Source organism: Meriones unguiculatus, chromosome 5 (genome assembly GCF_030254825.1).
Source record: "Meriones unguiculatus strain TT.TT164.6M chromosome 5, Bangor_MerUng_6.1, whole genome shotgun sequence".
Lineage (NCBI taxonomy): Eukaryota > Metazoa > Chordata > Mammalia > Rodentia > Muridae > Meriones > Meriones unguiculatus.
Window position 1 is genome coordinate 51690373 of NC_083353.1, and position 18332 is coordinate 51708704.

At 51.3% G+C, this 18332-nt stretch overlaps 1 protein-coding gene and 1 long non-coding RNA gene across 4 annotated transcripts; one reads left to right on the forward strand and one right to left on the reverse strand.

Moving 5' to 3' along the window:
• Positions 1–584: 584 nt before the first annotated feature.
• On the reverse strand, positions 585–13373 carry Chst13 (carbohydrate sulfotransferase 13). 3 transcript variants are annotated; one of them, XM_060383741.1, is made up of 4 exons: positions 13121–13250; positions 9450–9512; positions 6533–6615; positions 585–2163 (listed from the first exon to the last, which is right to left on the reverse strand). In XM_060383741.1, the coding sequence occupies exons 3-4, from the start codon at positions 6551–6553 to the stop codon at positions 1324–1326; spliced, it is 861 nt and encodes a 286-aa protein (XP_060239724.1). In that variant the 5' UTR covers positions 6554–6615; positions 9450–9512; positions 13121–13250; the 3' UTR covers positions 585–1323. The 3 variants fall into 3 exon arrangements, with proteins under 3 accessions (XP_060239724.1, XP_021494938.1, XP_060239723.1); XM_021639263.2 differs by lacking the exon at positions 9450–9512 and having other exon boundaries at positions 13121–13373; XM_060383740.1 differs by lacking the exons at positions 6533–6615; positions 9450–9512 and having other exon boundaries at positions 13121–13364.
• Positions 13374–13385: 12 nt separating this feature from the next.
• LOC132654231 (uncharacterized) lies at positions 13386–18332 on the forward strand. The gene is made up of 3 exons (XR_009591881.1): positions 13386–13491; positions 17718–18040; positions 18164–18332. It is a non-coding gene; the product is annotated as an uncharacterized LOC132654231 (long non-coding RNA).

Sequence of the window (18332 nt, forward strand, 5' to 3'; positions counted from 1 at the left end):
CCAAAGGCTGCAACTCAAACCCAGAGAGCCAGGGCTGTTGCTCCAGGACATCGAATCCAGAGACTCCAGGGCTCCGGGTGCTCAGGCTGGGGAATGGTTTCCCGGGACTGTAACCAGAAGCCCGGCAGCTAGGCAGCTGTAACCCTCAGCTTCTGGCAACAGGTGAACAGCAGACAGCAGGCAATGTCTGCAACTGTCACAGCTTCTGGACAGGTATTGGGTGTCAGGATCCTCTGCTCCTACAGTAAGTGTCCCTCCCCCCACCCCACCCCTATCTTTACAGACATTTTCTTCAGCTACAGTTCTCGGCCCCTTTTACCATCCCTTTGTCTCCTCTCTACCATTTCTGCTCCCTGTTGGTTCTTCTTCGCTGCCCTCTGGAACTCCAGCCACCCTCTTACTGCCATCATCCCCACCACCCGAGGCTGTTGTGGAGGTGACCTAGGTTCCATGACCACTTTGCTCTGATCTGCCTGCTACCTTTCATTCTTGTGCCACATAGCAGCAGAGGAAACTGAGGTTCAGAGACACACGGAATTGCCCAAGATCTGCCCCGTAAATAGTCCAAGGAAAATGGACCAAAGTGAAAATGTAACAAAACATATTTATTAAAAACAAAAACATGACTGGCCCAGCTCCTCACGGTGCTGGAAAAACTGCCACCATGTTGCATCCTGACCTCTGTTGACACAGGAAGACCCAGCATCTTACAAAACTGAGATCAAAGATAGGCCAACCAGGCGAGGGTGAGGTGGAGTGGTACTGCTCTACCATCCTGTGACTGCTGGGATTGCAGGCAGCTCATATTGACACCTAAGCAGTGCCTGCTGACAGGGATGGCCATACCCCGCCAGAGCTGAGCCTGGCATAGCTTCTCTCTGGCTCCATCTGCCCTTGACAGCCTGAAGGAAGAAAGGTAGGCGCCGAGCTAGACCTCACACCACACTGAACCAAACCCTGCCATTCTGTCCTGTAACAACCATGGACAAGCTCTGCACAGACATGACTGAGAAATGGACTTTCACAACCAAACCAAACCAAACCAAACCAAAAAACCCAACAATAACAACAAAAACCTGGGGTCCAAGGAGAAGCCTGCCATCTGCAGCAGGAGAAAGAAGCAAACCAAAGGCAGAAGCGGCCAAGTGTGTGGGCCCCTGAGGCAAGCTGTACCCGACCCAGTCAGTACGCGCGTGGCCTCTGTACAGGCTCTTGGTCAGGCCCACTGGGTTTGGTAACCCAATGGGTCTCCAATCCACACTACCAGGTTCACTGCAGACCTCCTGGTCACAGCAGCCACAGGCCCTATCGCACCTACCGCCCCTACCGCAGCCGCAGATAGGAGGGGGCGGAGTAGTTGAAGAGCAGAAAGTCCATCTTATAGAGGTCATAGAGGCGGCGCTGATAGAAGGGGCTGATGTCCTGGAAAAGGCGTCGAGCCTGGTCATGCGTGGGATCCTTCTTCTTCCTCCGCGGCGGAGCAGGGAAGCGCAGGCCAGGCTCGCCCACCAGGTCCAGCAGGAAGGCTGCATCCTCCTCTAGCGTCTCGAATTTGCCCACCACGTCATAGCGCACTAGGCACGGGTGGCAAAGCGCATGCGCACGCTCCCAGTGTTCGTTGAAAGGCTCGTGGCGGCGCGTGCGTGGGTCGAGCAGATAGGCCAGGAACTCGGCGAAGCGCACATCGTGGCCGCGGGCCAGTGCATCGGGCTGTGCGTGTGGTCGAAGGCGGCGCACAATGCGCGTGCCATAGCGCCGCTGGAAAGCCGCACTGTGCGGCTGCACCAGCTTGTTGCGGTAGGCCGAGGCCAGGCGCTCGAAGGGCTCGCGCACAAAGAGAAAGGCCAGGTAGTCGCGCAGCCGCCGGTTGACCTCGGATGGCGCAAAGTCGGCCAGGGAAGGCAGCAGGCCGGGCGCATGCGCCTCGTGTGCAGGAATCGCGCTCGGGTCCCCACGGCCGCGCAGCGCCAGCAGCACGCGCTTCCAGTTGGTGCAGGCCACCTTGGGCACGTAGCAGTACAGCATCCGGTGCGCATCGTCGACCAGCACGTGCCGCAGGTCCTCCGGCTGCAGCAGCCGTTGTCGTCGTGTGTGGCGGCTGCAGGCCCGGCGTAACTGCTCTCGCCGCTGGTGGTGCAACTCGGCCATCGCAGAACGTGGAGCCTGCAGGTGACAAGGGACGGGGCGGTCAGGGCCACATGTCAGAGTGCAGTGGGTTCCAGGACCTGAGATTGCGCAGATGCTATTTGACCAGGGTCTCGGGCAGGGGATTCCCCACACACACACACTGGAATCTGGAACCCCAGATGTGGCACCAGCCTCTGAATGGTCTGGAGTCTGTCCTGGAATTGGAAGTAATGAAGTCTAACTGATGAGGGAGAAGGATGGGAGGAACCTGGTGTGCTGGGTACTGTGTGGCTCGTTCATATTTGTAGTTCCTGTTCCAGAAGATCTGATGCCCTCTTCTGGCCTCTTTGGGCACTGAATACACGTGGTCCATAAATAGCATGTGCAGGCAAAATACCCATACACACAAAATGAAAGCTTTGCTGGGGAGAAAAGTAAATAAAGGTACAAAGAAATGTGTCCATTTATTAATACGGAATCAGCAAGTTTATTTAACCACCACACACATTAAAGCCCATTATCCTACAAGTTACTGAATGACTATTGCCAAGGGGTGACTATAAACAACTAAGAACATAGGCACACAGAAACGTGTACATGAATGTTCATTATTCCTATAGGAAAAAAAACTTCAAAGTCCATCATTTGACAGATGGATAAATAGTATATGGTATATCCATAACAGCATTATTCAGGCATTAAATGGAAGGAGAGTGTGATAAATACTGCATCACAGATGAACCTTGAAAGAATTATTCTGGGTGAAGGAAGCCAGACATAAAAGGCCAACTATCGTATGATCCCCCCCCCTTTTTTTTTCTGACACAGGGTAGCCATGACTGTCCTGGAGGTGGGCTGGAGATGTAGACCAAGCCGGCCTTGAACTCACAGAGATCCTTCTGTCTCTGCCTCCCGAGTTCTGGGACTAAAGGCATGGTTGTGTGGTTGCTTTTGTGTGGAATGATCAAAACAGGTGATCTGCAGACAGGATTAGGGGTTGTCAGGAGCTAGAAGAGGAGGAAGAGGAAGGGCCACTATATAGGCATAGTCTCCCTTGGGATAATGCAAGTGTTTTAGACAGTGGTGAGGTCACACAAACTTGTAAGATATTAAAACCACCAAATCAGCCACTTCGGAAGAGTAAATTTATATTGCGCTCTTTCTTAGAAAGTTAAAGGCCCTCGGAATATTTCAAGCTCAGAGGCTGTATATAACAGAAGCAGAAATGTTGGAACTCCAGCCCCATCATGAGATCATGGATGCTGGTGGCATGGGAGTGTGTATGTGTTTGTGTGTCCACGTGCACGCAGGTTTCTGAGGCCTTCAAAAATATTCTGCCGAGGTCCAGGATTCATTAAGTGTCTTGACCCTGTGTCTTATGAGGGAGGAAAGAAAAGTGTTTCAGAAAGGATGGGTGGAGGGGCACCTATTCTTTTACTTTAAGTGGTGACAGAGCCTCAGCATCCACGAGCTTTAGAGATGGAGGGAGGCTTTAGGGATGGAGGCTTTAGAGAAGGAGGGAGGGAGTTGGCCATGTAATGTGGGGTGTCCTATGTCACTAATCTGCATGAGTTAGTTACAAAGGAAAGCTAAAGGCAGAGAGGTGAACAAGCAGAGACACAGACAGTGACATTTGGAAAAGTTAAAATTCATATGCCAAGAACTTGTCTGGAAGCCCACACAAGGACCAGGCCCTGCTGGGAGGACAAGGGCCTGGCTGAGGAGACATGTGCTGCACTGAACTTTCAGTTCTTTATCACCATGTCACCATGCCAAGTTCAGCCATGGCCATGGAGTCTGTGGGCTCTAAGAAGACCCTGTTCTTGCCATCAGGAGTGGCCTTGGAAACCTCACAGGCCAGGCTGACCTCAACCTCCTCACAGTCCAGCACATCTTGTGGAGGAATGCCAGCCATCTACTCCTCAGCTCACCTCCCTCTTCATCAGCTGTCTGAAGATGCCTACCCTCCGAAGAACCCAGCCATGCAGCCCCACACTGTCACAAAAGGGATGAGTCTAGGATGGGCATGTGGCCTGGCTCTGAGCAAAGAGATGTGGGGAAGTTGGCCAACTACTCCTGGGAAAGGCTTCTCCTTAGGATACAAAGCAAGAGGGAATGGGGGGAGGGGGTGTCCACCTACCCCCTCCTGAGATCCTCTTCAGTAAGGATGGCAGTCATCTTGCAGTCATGAGGCTGCAAATCTGTAGCAGGAGTAACACTCAGAGGATGACAGAGGGCAATATGTCACTGTTGTCCCCTGGGGTCGCTGGCCTCTGTGTCAACACTGCTGCTGTTTACAGACTCATGAGCCCGAAGACAGTCAACACTGTCTCAGCAGACGACCAAACCCAGGCTTGGGAGAAGTGAGGTGCCTGAGATCATGGCATTTTGTGGAGAGACTGGCTCTTTTTTTTTTTACTTTAAACATTATTTTATTATTAACATATATTCACTGCATAAATGTGAATTTCATGGTAATATTTTCATACATGTTTATCATGTACTTGGCTCAAATTCACTTTCCACTACTCTCTCTTAAATCCTTTTGGTGAATTTATTTCTTAAGCATATTATAATAAAGGCAAAAGATTCCCAGGGTTTTCAAAGATTCCCCAAAATTTGAGAAAACAGTAATGTGTATTTGGTTAGCATCTTCCAAAAATCTACGTGTTCATTTATGACTCACTGACTTTCTGATATTTTAAGACTGGCTCTTTAACTTAGGGCTGCTGGGATTCCACAGCTGGTGCCTCATCCTGCACAACAGCCCTTGTCGCTCCCAGTGAGCTTCCTGTTTCCCATCTGTAAACAGACACAATGGTAGATTTGTGGTTTGCATTAGTAGGTGAGAGCATAACATAGGGTCAGTCCTTGTCCCCTGGCATGTCTGTTGCTGCCATGTCTCTAGCAGCAAGGCATATGGCCTCGAAGGATTTGACTACAACAGTCATGGATCCTGGAACTGTGAGGGCCCATCCGCCCCTCTGAAGGCTGCAGAGCTAGTGGAATTAGGAACCTCCTGAGAGCCTGCCCTCCCCACTGCTCAGTGTGCAGCCGGGGGTAAGGCAGACATCCTCTTTGAACCAAGACTTCTTTATCTGCAACCCCAGGGTGTGGCTAGGTTCAGAAGACACACCCACACAGCAGTCCAAGGGAATCTTCCAACCCTGCTGCTCCTGCTTAAAATCCTCCATGGTTCCCCATTGTCCTTGCCACAGTCTGGACCCTGTGGCATGCTGCCTGCCTTCCAAGCTCAAAAAACCTCTCTGCCCTCCTTGCTACCAGGCTGTTGGCCTAGCTGTTCTCTGTGGTTTTTGCTTTTCCTCTTCAGATCACAGTGCAATCCCCTTTCTCTGGGAGCAGCCTCTCCCAATCGCCACCAGAATCCCCTTGGAAAGTTCCTTGTAATCCCCATTGCTCCCTCAGAGCACAGCTCCATATCATGTCATTGTAATTGCTGGTCAGGCTATTCCCTACCTGACGATGCTGTCTGCTCTGTGAGGGCTGGAACCCAGTCCAGCTGATTGACACAAAAATCAGCACAAGAGAATGGCTTGCATACAGTAGGTGCTCAATACACACTACTTGTGTGTTTCTTTGGCTGTGAGCCAAGGTGGAATATCCTAGTGGTACAGTCAGTCCTACGTGTATGATCTTGGGCTAGTTTTTTGTCTTGTTTTGTTTGACTTTATGTCTGTGACATTCAGAAGGAGCCACTGCCAGTTTTGAACACAAACTTTTTCCTGGGCTGGGGTGACGCTCTGTATAGCTCTCTACCTGTAGGAGGAGGGGACAGTGAGTCTGCCCAGCTGATGCACACCATCACTAGGAGAACCACTATATCTGCAGTGTGCTATATGGCCAAGTAGCTGAGCATCAAGGGCCCAGATGCTAGGAGTGTTTTGACGTAATACTTAATCGGGCTGGGTCCCTTGGGAGCTGACACCATGCCAAGCCAACGAGTGCTTGTGCGGTAGGGTGTATGTGAGCATATCTGAGGCCGTGTGCAGTCCCAGGAGGGCCGCTTGCTCCATCTGCTTAGAAAAGGGGAGAGAGTCCTTCAAACATTCCCTTGCTGTGCCACATACTAAAACTTGGTAACTTAATGACCATCTACTTGAACTCCTGGGACATACAGAGGTTAACAACCGTCTTTTTGCTGGTCCCCTGGGACAGACATGGCTTAATGACCATCTGTTCACTGGTCTCCTGAGACAGACATGGGGCTATTTTACTTCTCTGTGTCTGCCATACATAGCACAGGACAAGCACACGCCTCTGTTGTGGTGAACTTCCAGACTAGGCAGGAAGCTCATTGCCCATACTGGACAGAGCCTATTGCAGCAAGGACACAGGAGACTGTGGCTTCCTATCCAGGATGTGAGAGGGCAACCTAGCCACTTACCTGGTCCAGGTCATGCAACATCTGTAAGGGACTCTTCCTCACCCCTCCAAACCAGCTGGAGCCCAGGGATTTGTTTTCAAGTGCTGGAGGGCATAAGGAGAGAGAGAGATCATGGCTGGCTTTGGACAAGGTGTGGTTTGACCAACACACCTAGAACACATTTAACCCACTTATGTGACTCAATTTTCCTCCTGTGTCTTACATTCCTGGCGGGGGTTTTATAGGTGTTAGGCACTGGTAGGGCAGTATTGTTGGGGTCTTTCTCACCCTCATGCCCTACAGTCCACCTACAGTCCACCACTGGACAATGGCAAGTACAGAGGACAAGAGGAAAGGAGCCTGCCTGTCCTCGGGAAGAGCACTCAGCCCCATCTTTCTACTCACCCTGTCTCAGGCCCCGCCCATGCCCCACCCTTCACCTGGCCAGAGACTTTGAGTCCTGAGGGACTCACAAGTCTGATGGCTGTTCAGTCCCTAGGTCTGGATCAATCGTGAGCATCCAGGAAGGGCTGGGAAGTGGTGCAGCCAGGCCGCAGGCTGTCAGGGAGGTCACCAAGCTGTATGAGCCCCCGGAAGCCTGTGAATGTTGAAGCCTGTGCCTGCCATGAAGTGTGCATGCTATTCCTGATACATGCAGCTTTACCTGTTTCCAAAACTGGACAGGAAGTCTGTGTTTTTAGCTTGCATCCTTCAGTGTCCCTAAGACTCCAGGGCTGCCTGCACACCCCAGGCCATGTGTGTGTGTAGCTAGGATAAGTGGGGCCACTTGGACCAGGGCTTATGCAGGAAGCTTGTCTTGAGGATGCCCATGGACCCAGCCCTTGAACTTCTCCAGACTCTACCCAGAACTTCTCCAGACTCTACTGTGATCCTGCTGCCTTTTTGACAGAGCAGCACCTTCATCAGAGAACGAGCTGCCAGGAGAGGGGGCATCGCTAATACAGCCATTGGCATCAGGGCTGCAACATGCCTGAGTGACATTTCTCTCAACACCAGAGGAGAATGTGTCCTCACTGTCCTTGAGGTTAGATGTGTCACTCAAGGCCACCTAGTGCAAGGGTCTTCTTAGAACCTCAGCAAGCAACTAAGGGCTGTGGTTCCCTCCAGGTCTTTGGGCAGGGCAGGGAGAGGAACTTGGAGGGACCATAGCACAGAAGTCTGACCCCCAACCCTACTTGGAGACTCCTATCATTCCAGAAGCCACTCCTCACCCAAGGCCTTCTATTTCCTGGCCAGACCACAGCTGCCTAAGAGTGGGTCCCACAGCAGATGCCAAGGGCCAGTGGGTGGAGTACAGGCACCAAGGGGCCCAGAATAGATGTGGTCACAGATTACAGGGCTAGCATTACAGCTCTCCTGCCAATGGAGTGCACAGAACCCTAGTCCTGGCAAGATCAGGCTGGCTATAGAAAGAATGGTGTGGTGTGTGTGTGTGTGTGTGTGTGTGTGTGTGTGTGTGTGTGTGTGCTTGGTCAGAAAGGGTTACCTGTATAGTCCATGGACCAGCCCACTGAGGACCACTGACCTAGCTCCAAACAGGGCCACACTGGAGCCCCAGCACCTTCATCCCCAGCCTTTCTTGACCTTCTCCCAACTATACTCCCTCCTCTCAGTCAAGACAGACAGAACAGACTGGAGAGGACACAGCAGGGTGTATAGCCAGGGAGGGGCCTGGGCAGAGCTAAGACTTCCCCTTACCCAGTTCTCAATCTGTGGGTCTCCGTTCCTTCGGGAGGTCAAATAGCCATTTCACAGGGCTCACCTAGAGCCATCTGCATATCAGATATTTATATTACAATTCAGAACAGTAGCAAAATTACTGTTACAAAATAGCAACGAAAATAATTCTGTGATTGAGGGTCACCACAACATGAGGAACTGTACTAAAGGGTCGAAGCATTAGAAAGGTTGAGAACCACTGGTTAGGGCCTAACCCCAAGCAACTGAGCAGCAGCACGGAAGCTAACAACTACCCTGCCTTCGAGAGAGGGGAGGGCAGGAACAGAGGAAGGACTGGAGTGTCAATAAAAGGAGATAGATGGGGACAGCCTTGGACTGCAGCGGGGAGAGCATAGTGCAGAGGAGGGAGCCTACTTTGGAAGGAGACCAGAGCAGGCCTGTGGGATGGAGAACAGGCCTGGGACAAGCAGGACTGTCCAGGTAGGCCACCTCCCTCAGCTCAAGACACCAATATTCAGACCACCAGAACTTTTGGTGCCCAGCCCTGGATAGACTCAGTGCCCATGCAAGGTGGGAGAATCCTAGAGAAGGCCCCATAGACCACACAGCAGACGCCTTTGTCCAGGATCCTATGGCAGCACAAGGGTGGGACAGTTGAGATCGGGGCAGGTGACACTGGGCACTGTGTAACCGTGCTGTGTGAAACTAACCTGGGGCCTCCTGTCAGGTGGAAACTGTTACTTTCCCATTTGTTACATGAGGAAACTGACAGTCAAGAGGCGAAAAACCTCAAAGCTGACTGGTTCCAAAGACAGGATACAACTCAGGTTCCAGTGTCCGCTTGCCAGGCTCCTCCTCATCCTGCACACCCTAGGGTTCCACAGGGTCCCCAAGCTCTGCTTTGCTGTCTAAGGAGGAAGTGCCCGCTGTGATGGGGAGGGGCAGGACACACAAGGTCACAGAGGGTGAAATCCAGCAGCAATACCCTTACAGGAGCACCAAGGAAAACTCCAAGAAAGCTGACCCCAGCCCTCAGGCCCCACTTCCAGTAGGAAGCCCCATGCCCTAGGCAGGGTAGGACAGGTTGCTTTGGGGGGATGGGCTAGGGGTTGGATGAGTCCAGCCCAGGGCACATTGCAACAGCCACATCCTGGTTAATAAGTTCTCACAGTCCTGTTGCAAGACAAACCAACAGAAGCACCAGTAGGGGCTGGGTCAGAGTCTCAGCCCCACTCACCCTCAAAAGGCTTTCAGGGAGCTCTGGAACCCAGTGTCAGGGACATTCTTTCTTGTGGTTACCCTGAAGGGAGAGTGGGACACATTAGATAAGCTCTTCACAGGGGAAAGGTCATTCTGCCTCTTTCCAATTATATTTAAACTGTTCACTGACTTCCACAAGCCATTTGCTGTGAGGGAATCCCTACCAGAGCAGCTGTCACCAGATCTGCATTGCATCAGCCCAGCATTGCAAACCACCCACAGGCCCTCTACTCCTCCAATGCCATACATCCACGTGGGTTCAAACCCCACTCTTATTACTGTTTTAATTTGCTTTCAGTTGCTGTGTTCAGTTGCGTTCATTTATTTCATCACAGGTCACACTGCATCACTGACAGAACCTAGAGTAAGGAACTAAAGCAGAGACCTTAGAGGGACACTGCTTGCCTGCTTGCTGGCCATGCCTTTCTCAGACTGCTTTTTTTATACAACCAGGACCACCTGCCCAGAGTGGCACTGCCCACAGTGACCTGGGCTCTCCCACATCAATCATTCACCAAGAAAATGCCCCCATAGATTTGGTCCCTACAGGCCAATCTGATGGAGGCATACTCTCAATTGAGAATCACCCTTAACTGTGTCAAGTTGACAAACACACACACACTAAAATTTTTTTAAAAAACTAACCAATTCACTCAGGTTTCCATCTGACCAACTTCTATGCTTCTTTCAAAGCTTATCCCAAATATCTTTGCTTCGTAAAGTGGAAAAAAAAATAAGCCTGAATCACCATTCTAAGCAAAGATGGCAAAGGAGCAAAGGACTACAAACAGAACCTAGGAGCAGTAATGGAGCTGCCACAGAGACCCTGTGGGGAGGGTGGTAGGCTGGGCAGCTGTCCCACCTCCCCCAGTATACCTCCTCTCCTGACTCTGAGCTCTAGGACTCAAATCCCGACCCCACAATTCTTGGCTTAAGAATGCTACTTGTTTTCCCTTGATCACATTTGCCTCCCCATTCCTACTTGAGCTGACCAACCTGCCAGAGACCATTTCTCCAAAGACTGAGTCTCCTGAGCTCTGGACTCCAGCTGGACCTGGTGAGCTCCCTCCCAGCAGCCACGCCCCCTCCTTTTGCCAACCACTCTGGCACTTAGGCCAAGGGGTTCTGAGACTCCTCTGCTGTCCCAGTCAGCAGATCAAAGCACCCGTCAGGGTATGTGTAAGAGCAGGTGATATGCAGACCTGGGCTTTAGTGTCAAAATGCAACTCCGTGAGGTGGGACACTTGTAAGTCCTCCAGATCCTAAACAGGGACTCCGTGGCAGCAGGCTCAGCAGACATGTAGTTAGAGGTGTGTGCAGCAGGGAAGCCCAGGCTCTGTGTCCAGGCCAAGGAAGCAAAGGTCTCAGGAGGGCCCTGGGGGTGACAGTGGTGACATCCAGGGACCCCAGGGGGGAGAGTGGCATGCTGTCTCACTTCACCATGCTGACCCTGGGCTCAGTGTTGGTGGAAGATCCTGGGGCAGGGTGACCAGCATGGGCTCCCCACTGGGAAGAGGCCAGTGAGATTCCTGGGACAGCTGGAACCCAGGCATAACCTGTAACCTCTCAGTGTGCCATTTGCCCAGCACATGATGACAGTGACATCTCATTCCCTGAAGCAGGAAGGGACAGGGCCCATCTTGGTCTCTCAGCTGAGATGTGGCATTGGGATTCTCCTGGGCCCTGAATCCCCACTGACCTATAAACCTCTCCCTATGATCCCCTTCTGACCCAAACTTGACTGCAAAAAAACAAGGCTATGTCCCTCTGAGGCCAGGGACATGGGATCCTGGCCCCTGCATGAGGACCAGACCTTCCCACTGTCTGGTAAGAGTGCCTACCATAAGCACACATTTCACCACCACCACCACCACCCCAAGGTGAGCAGAGAGCTAGTCCAGGAGATGAGGTGGAGTTGGCTCTTGCTGGCCCAAGACTGAAAAGTTGGCAGCTGGAAACCTACTCCAGTAGAGTGTGAGCATCTAGGGCAGTGGTTCCCAACCTTCTTGATGCTGCGACCCTTGAACATAGATCTGCATGTTGTGGTGGCCCCCAACCATAAAATTATTTTTGTTGCTACTTCAGAACTGTAATTTTACTGCTATTATGAATCATAATGCAAATGTCTGTGTTTTCCAATGGTCTTCTGTAAGCCCCATGAAAGAGGTTATTCATCCCCCAAATAAGTCACAGCTCACAGGTTGAGAACTACTGATCTAGAGTCTGGGGGGTAGGGATGGCAGCAGAGGAAGCTCAGAGACGCATCTCAGAGCAGGGGAATGAAGCTAGAGGTTAGTGGAGACTTCCCAGGCCAGATAGCATAAGGCCAGCCTGCGGGTGACAGGAGTAAATGGCAGCCCTACCTGAGCAAAGGTGCTGAGGGGAAAGCATGAGGATAACCATGCTCTAACCATTCTCGAACCACGCTTACATTTTTCCCTCCCCACATGCACAGCCCCTCCCCTCCATGTCCCCTGGGTGAGGAGAGGGCCCAGGGTTAAGACTGGCTGGAAGAGATGGCACGAAGACACCCTGACAACCACCCAGACGCCATGCTCCTCCGCAGACACTCCCTGGGGTCTCAGCTCTCATCTGTCCTCTCATACCCATTGCACAGCAGTGTTTGAGCCCTGAGGGACCTGAGCCACCGGGGCCCAGGACTGGGTAAACATTTGTCTACAGTGAATGACAGGGTGGACAGACTGTGGCATCAGGCGACACTGGGACCACACCCAGACTGTGCTGAGGAGCACTTTAGACACCAGGAGGCTAGCCATCACCTACAGGTCCTCAGGGGAGGAAGGCTCCCTCCAGGGAGCTTCCGAGGGTGTGCTGGCACAGCCACTTATGTCTGGAGAGGTGTTAGTTGGCAGAGTCAGTGGGCCTCCTCCCCACTTCTCTGCACCTGGACCTTAGCCAAAGCCTGGCCTCCAACCCAGGAACCCCTAAGGCAGTGTGAAGAAAGGGTTGGGGGCCATGCACTGCCTGCTGTCTCATTCAAGCTCACTCTCCCAAAAGCCCTGTAAGGAGTCAGCACCCATTCCATAGATGAGACTGCCGAGACCACGGGAGGGGACTGACTGCAGGTTAAGCTTGCTGAATGTCCTCCAGTCTACCAGCCTACCCACTGGGTCCCTCCATGGATAAGAATCATCCTAAAATATTCCCTTGCTTATCCTGAGTCACTTCCAACTAATGCCCCCATCCACCCTAGGGTATGACCCTGTCTGGAAGTGAGCAGACCCCATCCACATGGATGAAAAGATGGGCAAACCGTCACAAACGTAGCCCACTGCCCAGGTACCTGCGGCACCTCCACACCTGACCTCTGCCCTCAGCTTTGTCTGTAAAGTGAGTTGTCCTCCGGAGGATCTGGACTCATTCAGAGTGAGACTGACCACATGCCTGGTGAAAACCGATACTAGCAGGTCCCGGGTCCTGTACCTCCAAGCCGTCAGACAGCATCCCCCAGACTGGTCGAAAGCCCCACCACCACCAGCAGCACAATTTGACCCAGACAATGATCATCTCTCCAGTGGCAGGAAAGAAGACCTCTGCGGGGAGTGGAGAGCCTGTCTTCCGCCATGACCCATGACAACAGCAGGTGCCTGGTGGCCCCAGAATCTAGTCTCAGGGCCATGCACTCACCAGGGCGCAGGGAGCGCAGCGCGATGCACAGGAGGAGGAGCGCAGCACCCAGACTTGCTGCCACCGGCAAGCGCCACCGCCACCGCCACCGCCGGTAGCAGGAGCGCCTCCCCATTCTGTGCCAGGCGCGTGGCAGGCGACGGTCATCCGGTGCTTTCTCCCACTGCGCAGCCTAGGCCCAGGGCACGCCCAGTCCTGCCTTTAGCCTAGGGCCCGCCCCGAGCAGCGTCCTGCGCTCCAACGCAGGCTGGCTTAGTGGGTGAGGCTAGAACTTCGGGGCAGTGAAATGCAGCGTCTATCCCTGTTACTGGTCACTAAGCCTGGATTCTTTACTCTGCACAGATGGGAATTAGAAGCAGAGAAACTCTCAGGTACAGGTGCTCCTGGCCAAAGGGCCATAGTTGCAGAGCCGGAGACTGCAGCTCACATCCTGGGAGCCAAAGCTCTGTTGGTCAGAAATTCGGGCTCCAGGTGCTCAGGCTGGACTTTCATTGCCCTGGCCTTTAACCCCTAGTACTGGGCAGCTATTGTAAGCCTGGACACTACAGCTCTCACCCCCGGGCTTTGGGACTCTTGGCTCTCAGTATTGGCAACTGTCACAGCTTTCAAGCCGGGAGTGCTGGGACCCTCTGTCAATGCTTATTTTCTCTGCCTCTTCTCACCCTGCTTTCTCCAATCTTAACCCTTGGCAATTTACTTCCACTGGCCTTGCCTATGAAACCTCTGCTTTCAACAGCAGCTTACAAGTTCCCTCTCTGGGGAAGACCACTTTGGAGAAATCCTCCGCATGGCACACACAAGTGATCATGAGCTGACTCTGAATGGAAATGTGGCAAGTGTTGTCTGCACCAATTATGGCACAGCTCTTCCTGCAAATTAAGGATCCAGTTTGAACCAGTCATAGCACAGGGTAGCAAAGAAAAGTCACTACCCACTCTTATGGATAAAAATGCCCAAGAGTCATGTTGCTCTCCCCAATGCTGATGGTGGGCAGAAAGCCCAGCATCCTTCACATGCTGTTTGAAACAGCAGTGGCTGAGATCACGGTGTCAGGAGACAGGATGTGCTTTGGGATCCAGCAACTGAAGTCAGAGCTCAGCTTCCCAAGGTGCCCAAGGAGAGTTCGAAGCAACCAGTTTCCTGGAGGACAGTGCCAAAGTTGTAGGACTGAAAGGCCTCACTGCCAGGGAAGGATCTAATAACCGTCAGGGTCACATCTTCCAGGATCCAGCATCCTAGCTTATTTAAAGGGTGGGGGGAATAGCCAGGCACACTCCACACTCAGGAGGCAGGCGGATCTCTGTGAGTTTGAAGCCAGCCTAATCTACAAATCCAGGGCTGTTACACAGAGAAACTTTGTGTCAAAAGAAACAAAGAGAAATAGAAATAAAGGAAAATAAGTCTTAAAGAGGTGCTTTTTCTTTGTAGCTGTCTTGACAGTGCCTGACTGTGCCCAGTGCCCCAGGAGCCCACCACAGGTCAGGAGAGAGGTGGACTGCACCACAGTGCAGGACAGCAGCCAAAGGTGTGCAGGGCAGAGAATAACTAGGGGAGCCACATCTCTCTGGCCTGGCTCTACCTGCTACAGTGTGCTCTGGGATGCCATCATCTTCTCAAGGCACAGATGCTTGTCAAACAGTGAAATGAGAAGAGCAGGCTCCTCCAAGGTAGCAACTCCTATTTTTCTTACTGGCAGGGGCCAGAGGGCTGGGAGGAACCACAAGCCCAAGGATATGGGACTTGCACGTGATAGTCCTTGCCCCATCCCAGGGTCAGTCTTTAATGTTTCTCCCTTCCCCCAAGCCCACCCTCAGGCCTCACTTTCTTATGTCTTCAGGTCCTGTTAGGACCCCTCTCCCCAGTTCATGCGGGACTGGTCCAGACTCAGGGGGAAGTAAGGGGCCTTCCTGAGCACTGGGCCTGTTGTACCTCATCATGTCAGCATTTAGCCTGTGGGGGATGGGTTGCTGCACCCAACACTAGTGTCTTACCTGCCATCTGTGCCCCCATTTCCTTGTACAGTGGAGGTAACATTAAACCTCACTGTGCTGTGGACGCTAGGTGAGAAGCAGAGATACTTGATTTGAGAAGCAGATGCGTATTCAATAACCTTAATTGGTTCCTCTTATAGCAATTATCTCTTGTCTGTTAATGAAGACTATGAAACAAATAACAGTTCTACATTTAGCTTTAAACAGCTGTGGTGGTTCTACCTCATTGTTGGGTGGGAACCCAGCTCACACTAAAACCACACCCTTCTCGGGGTTTCCCCATCCTCAGGAACACCTGCTTCCTTCCAGCCCATCCCAGAACCCAAGGATTCTGGATCACCCGCAATACCTATCTGCCCCAAATCTCACCCAAACTCACAGGGCTTCTTCAGCATTCATTTCCATAACCCAGTCCCCTCTTCCAATTTTCAGTGTGTTTTGGCCACCTAGTGACCAAAATTGAGAACAACTCAGCTCGCAATTGACCCTAGAGATGGGCATCCCTAGAGGCACCAGAAAGATTTAAGTCTTGGGATCTATGGGCAGATGCCTGCCTCCAGGCCTAGGTCCCTAGAAAAGCTATCTTCTGTTTACTGAAAGACCCTGAAATGAGCTTCAATTATGGCTAAGTAACAAATTGCCTAGAACTTTATCTGTGGCTCAGGAAGTGTAAAGGACCCTGGTCATATGCTTCCCCAGAGGTCCCATGCTGCTGCAGTCAGATGGCAACTGAGATGGCTGAATCTTACCATCTGGAGGCCTGCCAGGCAGCACACTCAATGACCACGTGTGATAGGTGTGGCTCTTCTTGCTCAGGGGCCTGGAATCTTGGGACCATTCCCACAGAACATGACTGTGTAGCCTGTCTCTGACCTGGCCTGATTTCCTTTAGTTGCCTGGAACCACTGAGGTTGTCCAGGTCCCAGTGACAGGGATGAATCCCAGCCTCACACAGAAACATGCCTGAGGATTTGAGGAACTGGTTTAACTCTGTCTCTTCGTGCTAAAGGAGCAGTAAAGATTTCAGGAATGGAGGTGGCCTGGCCTCACTGCCTTGAGAGTTTATGTGTCATAGGTGTTTCAGGTTAGAGTGCATGGCTCCTGAGACACAGTGTGTTTTCCAGTTCCTGAGAAACCAGTGCACTCCCTCAGGCCATGACGCATTCAGGCCAGCTTGTATTTCCTTAGATGTCAAGGAGTCATAGAGACTTGACAGGACAACCATTCTTACACCTTTATCTTGTGTGCCCGGTATAGCTTGCAAATGATTACATTCTGCCCAACTACAATTGTATTGTTCCTGGCAATTGCCCCTATATTCCATTTCTGATAAAGGTATAAAAAAATCTGATTGCTCTCAATAAAATTGTCCCTGCTTAAGTCTTGCTGTGGACCCTCCAACTGGCCTGATTTAAGTCCTCATGGCCATATCAGGTGACCTTGGTCTGTGCAGACACAACTGAGACTCTGGGTGGGTGCAAGTGGAGGGGTGAGGTGAGAGACAGGGCAGCTCCCAGAGCCTCCAGGGAGAGTTTCTAAACACACTGGGAATCTGACAGCTAAGAGATCTGGGTGCTGGCTGTGCCTCTCGGCTTCTGGGTTAGTCAGAGAGAAACAGGGCTAGAAAGAGGTCAAAGCCATGTCTGGAGATGAAGTTCTTTAGTGCAGGTATCAATGAGAAAGATGACAACTTCTTGTGTGGTGCTGATTGCATGTGGGGCATCATTCCAGGCCCTTCAGGTCTGGCTCTCATTCCTTCCCAGCCACGACTGTGAGCCGTTAGTGCTGTTAGGATCATCCCTTGGTGTTCATGACACTGGAACTGCAGATACCACAGTCCCAAGGTGCTCACCACCCTTACATACGGTGTGGAACCTGTGAAGTACCCCCTTACCTCCAGCCATCCCTACACACCATATAATACTTAATACAATGCCATTGTTGTGCAGAGACTTCACAGTGTGTCTCTGAAGGACCCATAGTCAGGACAAACATAGGTACAGCTTCATACAGGTGCAATTTTTAAAAATATCTTTGTGATCAGACAGGATACAAGGGATTATTTCAATCTTCTTGTATCTGTTGAGGCTCGCTTTGTGACCAACCATATGGTCTATTTTGGAGAAGGTTCCATGAGGTGCTGAGAAGAAGGTAAATATTTTGTGTTTGGGTTTAAGGTTCTGTAAATGTCTGTGAGGTCCATTTGATTCATGACCTCTGTCAGAGACATTGTTTCTTTGTTTAATTTCTGTTTTGTTGACCTGTCCTTTGTTGAGAGTGTGGTGTTGAAGTCTCCCACTATTAATGTGTGGGGATCTATATGTGGTTTAAGTTTTATCAATGTTTCTTTTACAAATGTGGGTGCCCTTGTATTTGGGATATAGATGTTCAGGATTGTGATGTCTTCCTGGTGGGATTTTCCCTTGATGAGTATGAAGTGTCCTTCCCCATCTCTTTTTATTAATTTTGGTTGAAAGTCTATTTTATCAGATATTAGAATGGCTACTCCTGCTTGCTTCTTGGGTCCATTTGCTTGGAAAGCAGTCTTCCAACCCTTTACGCTCAGGTAATCTTTGTGACTTAGGTGTGTTTCTTATATGTAACAGATTGCTGGGTTTCGTTTACACATCCATTCTGTTAGTCTGTGTCTTTTTATTGGAGAGAAGAAGACATCAGAAGAAGAAGAAAACAGGAAACAACCTAGGAACCTGCCACAGAGGGCCTCTGAAAGGCTCTACCCTGCAGACTATCAAAGCAGACACTGAGTCTTATGGCCAACTGTTGGTCAGCGTGAGTGCATGGAATCTTATGTAAGAACTGGGAAATAGTAAGATCTGGAGAGGACAGGAACCCCACAAGGAGAGCAACAGAACCAGAAAATTTGAACATAGGGGTCTTCCCAGAGATTCATACTCCAACCAAGTACCAGGTATGGAGATAACCTAAAACCCCTGCACAGATGTAGTCCATGGCAGCTTAGTGTCCAAGTGGGTTACATAGTAATGGGAAGAAGGACTGTCTCTGACATAATCTGATTGGCCTGTTCTCTTAGATCACCTCCCCCTGAGGGAAGAGCAGCCTTACCAGGCCACAGAAGATGACAATGCAGCCATTCCTGATATGATCTGCTAGACTAAGATCAGAAGGAAGGAGAAGAGGACCTCCCCTATCAGTGGACCTGGGGAGGGGCATTCATGAAGAAGGAGGAGGGAGGATGGGAC

Bases quoted from the DNA above. Each gene is read 5' to 3' on its own strand.
- Chst13 (XM_021639263.2), bottom strand. From the start codon at position 13,235: ATGGGGAGGCGCTCCTGCTACCGGCGGTGGCGGTGGCGGTGGCGCTTG. The intron at 6,616-13,120 runs GTGAGTGCATGG...TATGCCCTCCAG, and splicing joins GCTGCGCTCCCTGCGCCCTG to CACTTGAAAACAAATCCCTG. The intron at 2,164-6,532 runs GTAAGTGGCTAG...TGTCACCTGCAG, and splicing joins TGTTGCATGACCTGGACCAG to GCTCCACGTTCTGCGATGGC.